At 40.2% G+C, this 8,675-nt stretch overlaps 1 protein-coding gene across 1 annotated transcript; it reads right to left on the reverse strand.

The window, feature by feature from the left end:
- Positions 1-458: 458 nt before the first annotated feature.
- Positions 459-3,895, reverse strand: LOC105771719 (uncharacterized). Its single transcript, XM_012593122.1, has 5 exons — positions 3,530-3,895; positions 1,850-2,099; positions 1,534-1,738; positions 1,289-1,380; positions 459-1,156 (listed from the first exon to the last, which is right to left on the reverse strand). The coding sequence occupies exons 1-5, from the start codon at positions 3,893-3,895 to the stop codon at positions 459-461; spliced, it is 1,611 nt and encodes a 536-aa protein (XP_012448576.1).
- Between the last annotated feature and the right edge of the window lie 4,780 nt (positions 3,896-8,675).

Raw genomic sequence — 8,675 nt, forward strand, 5'->3', positions numbered from 1 at the left:
CAGTCCTTATAGGTTTCAGTCATTTCTCGTGCCAGTCCTTATAGGTGACGAATTATGGTGTCTGATCTTGAACTGACTACAAACTTCTGCTATTAAGTTGTTGTTCAAGTTTAGTGCATTGTCAGATATGATCCTTTCAGGCATCCCGTATCGACATATAATTTCTCTTTTTAGAAACTTGCTAACTGCTGACTTTGTGAAGTTAGTGTATGAAGCAGCCTCCACCCATTTAGTGAAATAATCAATAACCACAAAGATAAAACGATACCCATTAGAAGCCTTTGGAGATATTGGCCCGATGACATCCATTCCCCACATGGAGAAAGGCCATGGAGAAGTCATAACGTGAAGGGGTGAAGGTGGTGCATGCATTTTGTCGCCATAAATTTGACATTTATGGAACTTTTTGGCATAATTAATGCAATCCCCTTCCATGGGAGACCAATAGTACCCGAATCTCATAATCTGTTTGGCCATTGTTCAGCCATTAGCATGCGTTCCACAGATACCTTCATGACTTCTTCTAAAGTTTTCTTAGCCTCTACAGCATCTACGCATCTTAACAATACTTGATATTTTCCCTTCTTGTACAAAATTTCCACATCTAGGACATAATAAATAGCCAGTCTCCTCAATGTCCTTTTGTCATTTTCTGTCGCATGGTCGGGGTATTCACGGTTCTTTACATATCGTAGTATGTCTTGGTACCATGGATGTTCATTATTTTCCTCTTCTTCAATACTGTAGCAAGGAGCTGAGGTCTCATGAATGCTGATCTGAATAGGCTTCACATCTTCTGGTTTGTTCACTTTGATCATAGACATTAGGGTGGCCAAAGCATTAGCCATCTGGTTTTTGTCTCGTGGTAGATAAGAAAAGGTGACACTGTCAAACTCCTCAATCAATTTCAGAACCAATTTCCGATAGCGGACTAACTTTGGGTCTCTCATTTCCCATTCCCCTTTGAGTTGATATATTACTAATGCAGAGTCTCCGTGTACCTCTAGTATCTTAATTTTTCGCTCTATGGCTGCCCCGATGCCCATGATGCAAGCTTCATATTCAACCATGTTATTGGTGCAATCGAAATCCAATTTACTAGTAAAAGGATAATGATCTCCATTAAGGGACACAAGGACTGCCCCAATTCCATTGCCTACAGCATTCGAAGCTTCGTCAAAGTTTAACTTCTAATGATGATTTTCATGGGAATCCTCTTCAGCGGCTGCCACATACATCAAGTCTTTATTTGAGAAATCAAAATTCAGAGGTTCGTAGTATTCTAAACCTCTGCTGGCAAAAAATTCTGCTATCGCGCTCCCTTTGATAGCCTTCTGATTTACATAGACTATATCAAATTTGGAGAGTAGGATCTGCCACCTAGCCATCCTCCCATTCAACGCTGTTGACTCCATCATATACTTTAGAGGGTCTAACTTTGAAATTAGCTAAGTCGTATGATAGAGCATGTATTGCCTCAATCTCCGTGTCGTCTAGATCATGGCACAACATAATTTTTCAATAGGCGAATACCTCATTTCACAGTCAGTAAATTTCTTACTAAGATAATAGATTGCCTTCTCCTTCTTTACTGTCTCGTCATGTTGACCTAGCACATATCCCATGGAGTTATCGAACACTGTTAAATACATGATCAATGGTTTATCTGGCCTAGGTGGCGACAACACTGGAGTATTGGACAAGTACTGTTTTATCTTGTCAAAAGCCTCCTGGCATTCTTCATTCCACACAACTTGATTGTGTTTCTTCAGAAGACGAAATATGGGGTCACATTTCTCGATCAATTACGAAATGAACTGAGCAATTTAATTCAGTCTTCCTAAGAAACCTCGAACTTCTTTCTGAGTACGTGGTGGAGGCAAATCTCGAATTGCCCTGACTTTGTCTGGGTCGATTTCAATCCCTTTTTCACTGACTACAAACCCCAGAAGTTTTCCTGACCTAGCTCCAAAGATACATTTGGCTAGATTAAGTTTGAGTTGGAACTTTCTTAATCTTAAGAACAACTTTCTTAAGACTTGCACATGTTTTCTTTCCGTCTGGGATTTTGCGATCATGTCATCAACATATACTTCAATCTATTTATGCATCATATCATGGAACAGGGTCACCATGGCTCTCTGGTATGTGGCTCCCGCATTTTTCAACATAAATGGCATCACTTTATAACAAAAAGTCCCCCATAGGGTTATGAATGTAGTTTTCTTCATATCTTCAGGATGCATCTTAATTTGGTTATATCCCGAGAAACCATCCATAAAAGAAAATAGTGAGTGCCCTGTCATGTTATCTACCAGGGTATCGATGTGAGGTAAGAGAAAATTATCTTTCGGGATAACTTTATTCAAATCTCTATAATCTACACACATTCGTACTTTCCCATCTTTCTTAGGGACGGTACAATGTTGGCTACCCATTCGGAGTATTTGACCACTTGTAGGAATCCAGCATCGAATTACTTTTGAACCTCATATTTTATTTTTAGTACAATATCAGGCCTTATTCTTCAGAGTTTTTGCTGAACTGGCTTGCAATCCTCCTTTATAGGAAGATGTTGAACTATAATATCGGTATTTAAGCCAGGCATATCCTGGTATGACCATGCGAAGACGTCTTTAAACTCTCGAAGCTATGCATGTTTCGATCTTCACCACCTTTCCCTCTTCCAGGATCACAGTCTCCACCGTCTCCTTATGAGGTAAGATTTATTTCTCCTCCTGCTCTACCATTCTCAACAAGTCCGGAGATAGGTTGCAATCTATGTTATCTTAAAAATCATGAGATTCTTCTAAACACATATCCCGTTTAAAAGGATTTTCCGAGTCCATAGTAGAGTCACTCATGTCATTGATATCTTGGGACCTGTTATATGTACCAAAGAATATACAATGAATGTATGAATTTAAGAATACTTATTTGTAGTATGGTCATGAATTAATGAAAGAATGATTTGGAATAAAAGAATCCAAAATGACTATTCGTACGAAAGAATGAAAGAATCTTAAAAGAATATATGCTCAAAAAGAAATTGCGAAGGTATATTTCATTGAAGTCACAATGTTCAAACATATGCCCATTTCACAAAAAATTTTCATTGTCTCTAGGCTTAAAATAATTTTTATGTTTTGAATATTACTCTGGAAAAGCTCTAAAAACTTCAGGTATTTCTTCTGCGGTCTAATTATTGAGAACACTCCCAGGTTCATAGGGACAGATGCCTGATATACTTTCTTCTTCGAATTCTTCTTTGAATATGGCATTGATGTTCAAATTTCCTAACATTTTCACCGCAGTCTCCTTTCTTAGTGTCCTCAATCCAGAATACAAGGTTCCCCCTAGTACGAAGGTCCTAGATATGTGGGGGAAAGTCATAGGTTCCCAATCAACTTCTTCTCCACTCAAACGCGCCTTCCTCCTCTCTTGTCTTTTCTCTAACTCTTTCTTTCTTTACTTCGCATTTGGCTTAAATCCTAAACCAAAGCGCTCGTTTATCTTTCATCATTGGTACCTCTATCCTTCCTTGAAGACATCTTCCAAGTCCTCTCCTAGGCATAGCTCCTTTCCCAACTGTCATTTGTAGTCCCATCCTCGTGGCTCTGGATATGCTGGGCATCGGGATCTTATTTCCCTCGACAACAAAGGTCGCATTTACGAATTCTAAGGATTGAAAGGAACATTTGATCGCCTTATCATCCGATCCCAAATATGGTGCGTCACTGGTTACTGATGCAATGATGTCTTCTTCAGCGCTTATCGTAACTAATTGGCCTTCTGTTACCAATTTCAACTTCTGGTGCAATGATGAAGGCACCGCTCCCGCTGAATGAATCCAAGGTCTTCCCAACAAGTAATTAAACGAAGGCTTGATATCCATCACTAGGAAATCCACCTCGTATGTATTCGGGCCAATCAAGAGGGCTATTTCTATTCTCCCTATCACCCTCCTTTCGGTACCATCGAATACTCTCACTATATTCTAGCATGATTTCATATGAGAGCTATCCACCGGCAACCTGTTTAAGGTGGATAAGGGTAAGACATTCAAGGCCGATCCATTATCAATTAGCACCCCTGACAACGTATATTCCCAGCATCGAGTAGTGATATGTAGGGCTTCGTTGGCTAATCTTCCCCCTGGTGGTATTTCATCATCATTAAAGAAAATGAAATTGTCGGCACTTATATTGTTAACCAAACAGTCCAAATTGTTCACCGAGATATTGTTAGCAAAATAAGTTTCATTTAGTACCTTTATCAATGCATTACGATGTGTCTCTGAACTTAGAAGCAACTCAAGCACCGAGATACGAGCCGATTGCTTATGTAGTTGTTCCACCAAGCTGTACTCGCTATGCTTTAAGAATTTTAAAAATTCTCTAGCCTCATTTTCAGTTACCGACTCATTAACATGCGATTCAATTCTGTCCGTTTTTACTTTCCCCCGCTCAACTGCTAAGGCTTTTCCTTTTGTAAATTCCACTCTTGCATTTGCCGGATCATAGCGTTTTCCACTTTGTGTATAGAAGCCTACATCCTCTTTTGAAGCATTTACCAAGCTCTCTTCTAGTGGGATCGTCACGTTGCAGTCGTAATTCCAAGGAACCTTTTTGCTATCCTTGTAGGAAAAGGATACAGGTTTTTGGATTATGACCATTGGTGTTATTTGTATTCCAGATTCTGTGCTCTTTGGCTTTGAAATAATCACCACTGGGTGATTAATCCTTTGGGCTTTCCTCGCAGATCCTTCCTTTGAGGCATAAACTTCTCCCTCTTCTAGTCTCTTGATCTCTTAATAAAACTCCAACACTTTGTTATCCATTAAGTTTTGCACCATGGTTCTGAACTCGGTGCATTTTTGGATGTTGTGGCCTTCTTCCGCATGGAACTCACAAAACTTCCTTGTTCCTTCAGGCCTTTTCATTAAATCTTGCTTGATGAGACCTCCTTCTATCATTCGTTTCCAAACCCATTCAAGGGGGTCTTTATCTCTGCTACGTTAGTTTTGACTTTGATTCCTCTATTCTCGATTATTGTATTTACCCATTTATCAGCATGATTGGGTAACAGATTCCCTGCTACGTTTGGTCCTGATGGGTCGCCAAATTTTACGATCCCCATCTTGATAAATTTTTCAACTAACTTCTTAAATATAGTGCAATTTTCAATCGAGTACCCCGTAGTCCCCGCATGATACTCGCATTAGGCATTCGCATCTTACCATTTAGGGTATAGAGGTTGCATGGGTTTTAGTTAGTATGGAGATACCACATGTGCATCGAATAAGTTCTGGTACAGCTCTTTATACGTCATTGGGATGAGTGTAAATTGGGGTCTTTCTACATTTGGCCTTGGATTGGATTCCTGCCCTGAAGAGCATTGATGAATAATGGTTACTATTCTTGATTGTCCCACCGTGATTGGTTTAGAATAGTCCTTATTAAACATACTTGCATTGTTTATCTCGCGCTCTTTCTTTCTTGGGGATGACCTTTTAGCACTTTCTCCCGCTTCTATCTTGCCGCATCTAATGGCGTTCTCTATCATTTCTCCAAAGATCACTATGTCTGAAAAGCTTTTAGTGGCGCTGCCCAACATGTGATTGAGAAATAGAGCCTTCAAAGTATTGATAAAAAAGCATGGTTGTCTCTTTCTACAGAAGTGGTGGTTGAACTTGCGTTGCCACTTCTCTCCATCTTTGGGCGTACAGTCTAAAGCTCTCACTAGGCTTCTTTTCCATGTTCTGCAACGCAATTCGATCGGGTGCTATATCCATCATGTGGTTGTACTGCTTCATAAAAGTCTGCGCCAAATCCTTCCATGAGTGGATGTTGGCCCGGCTCAATTGGTTGTACCATCTTTCCGCTGACCCGATCAAACTGTCTTGGAAGCAGTGCATCAACAGCGAGTCATTGTTGATGTATCCCATCATCTTTCGATAGAACATAGTGACATGAGCTTTATGACAACTAGTCCCATTATACTTCTCAAACTCCGGCATTTTAAATTTAGGAAGAAGCACCAAATCAGGTACCAAGCTCAAATCTATAGCGTCCATTCCTCGATGGTAATCTGCATTTTCCATGGCTTTAAACTTCTCCTCTATCTATTTACACCGGTATTCTAGTTGTTTTGGCAGGTCCGCTCTTGCCTTCTCCATTTTTGCTACGTCGTCGAGATCAAGAACCACGAGATTGGTAGGATTAACCCCGGGATTAGAACCCGAGCCTGTTGGAAAGTTCATTGACGCTAGGGCACCGACTTGGTATTGGGATCTAATGGTGACAGGTACCCTCTGTGGGTACACCCCTAGTTGCACCTGGATATTGGTTGGGGCGAAACCTGGAGGATAGACAGGGTCTTCGTGATCATCCCCAGAATTTACCACGGAGCTCTTCCCCTTATCATGCCGTCCTGCCATTAACTACTTTAAATGACTCAATAAATCTCTTTGGGATTCTTCCATGTCTTGCTGCATTTTAGCTAGTTTTTCTTGCATCTGATCTTACATCTCCTTTTGCAATTGTTCCAATCTTTCTAACCTCTGATCCATTGCTTTTGTTTTGCAACGGGTACCGTAGTGATATCCAGTTGGCAGATTTTTGTTGGTTTCCAGGGTAACTATCATAATTTTAATTAATTAAGGCTATTTTTTTGAAACTTTAATGCATATGATAAAATGCAATGCAGATGAATGGATGCAAAAAGAGGCATTGATTTTAATTCAATTTTATTAGAAAAACTCGATTAGAAAACAAATTTCTTTACGTAAAGTGGATTACATATACGGCTTCGCCTTTATACTCAAAGCCTTAACCCTCCTAAGGAGCCAAGCTAGCTCTCGACCTCGGCTTGATTTTGATTCATATTTTAAACTTAATACATCAGTCTGAACTGATAAGGTTTGTAGATGATCAGCTACTTCCCGAACTTGAGTTACGGCTTCACCCATAATGTAATCCCTATCTCTAATCTGACTTTGGGAATGATGAAGCTGCTATTGACACTGTTCGTTACGCCTCTCAAGAAGTTCTACTTGCAATTCAGAGTTTTGCAATGCGTCTTCAAGCTCTTGTATCCTTCCCTTTAATTCTTCAATCTTACTTAAACTTGCTTTCAACTTGATCATAGAGTTACGACTACAGTGCAGGTAAAGTGACTATTCTAACTTCGCTACCCGAGCTTTTAATCTTGCTTCTTAATTCCGGAATTCTAAGAAACTTTCCTCCAAAGCGCTCTCTCGAACTTGGGTGTCCTGGAATTTCTTTTCCTATTGATCAGCTTTGGTTTTTTCTTCCTTGATCTCCTGTCGCCATTGCTCTGATGTTTTACCCAAACCCGCAGTCCTTATTGACAAACGCAACTTCTTATAATCTACTTTTAGACTATTTAAATCCTTTTCCACCTTGTTCTTCCCTTTCTTTAATTTTTTAACTTCCAATTTGTGGATATCAACATCTAACCCCAAACGCATCTTTTCCTCTTCTAGCTGCTCTATCTTCCTTCCCAACTCTAAATTTCTTTTTTCAAAGTCGTGTTTGATGATCTCTAATTTTGACAGAACTACTTGTAAATGCTCCTCTATTGGTCGAACATCTTCTTGGCTTGACACGGGGATATTATTGTTGATCCTCCTTTCCCACCACCAACTATATTCGGGAGTTGTCATTGGACTTATGGCAAGTATCTTCATTCTACAGGTCTAGTTCCAAGCGTTCGATATTTCACAAACATTCTTCTTTTAATTATCTCCCTTGTATGAAACTTCACACTGCGCAAACCCTTGTGTTACCAGTATGAACTGTCTAGATCTATACTGTCTCAAGACTAGCAAAGGGGCGTATCTAATGGCTCCCCAAATTTCAAGCAAAGGAACCCAATCAAACTCTCCACATCAGTATAAAATCTCATTAGGGATCATCCACGAGGCTCTCCACTCGACATCCTCCTCTTGAAGATTTTGGAGAATCATCATCCATTTCTCCTCCGTGATGTCATCTCGCCTTGGCGTAGCCACTAATTCCTTTAATGGGGAGTAGTTTTCTGAGAAGACACGATAGGATACCTTTTCCACCTTCCAAAAGTGACTATGGAACCACACCAATAACAGTTGTGCCCATCTGATGAACCTTTCTTCGCCCGCTCTTCAACACGCATTTAGAGATCTGAAGGTTTTAGCCAAAATAGCTGAGACCAGTGCGACCCTTTTATCGAGCCGGTCAAAAAAATCTGCAACTGCTTCATCCACATGCCCTAACGCTTTGGGGAAGACGACTAACCCATAAATGCTCAATGTGAAAATATCAACCCTTTTTCTCACATCCGGATGTGCCAAGATCAGATCTCGCAGATTTTTCCAAGGTATGCACTTGCTGTCTCCCTTTTTCTTAATCCGAGCTGCGACCCATTACTCGCTCATTCCGATAATATTCATTAATTTCTTCAAGAATGTCGGGACATAAGCCGTTCTCGCGTATGCTTTGTCGACTTGGATCCTCGGACACCGTAGCAAGGTCGTATATTCTTCTATTGTGGGTACCAAATCTATCTTCCCAAACGTGAAACAACTGTAGGCTGGATTCCAGTATTGCATGAGGGCTCGAAATAAATGCTTGTCTACTTTTACATCAAGCAAATAAGGCAGATCACCATAATTA

The sequence above is a fragment of the Gossypium raimondii genome, chromosome 6 (genome assembly GCF_025698545.1).
Source record: "Gossypium raimondii isolate GPD5lz chromosome 6, ASM2569854v1, whole genome shotgun sequence".
NCBI classification, from domain to species: Eukaryota; Viridiplantae; Streptophyta; class Magnoliopsida; order Malvales; family Malvaceae; genus Gossypium; species Gossypium raimondii.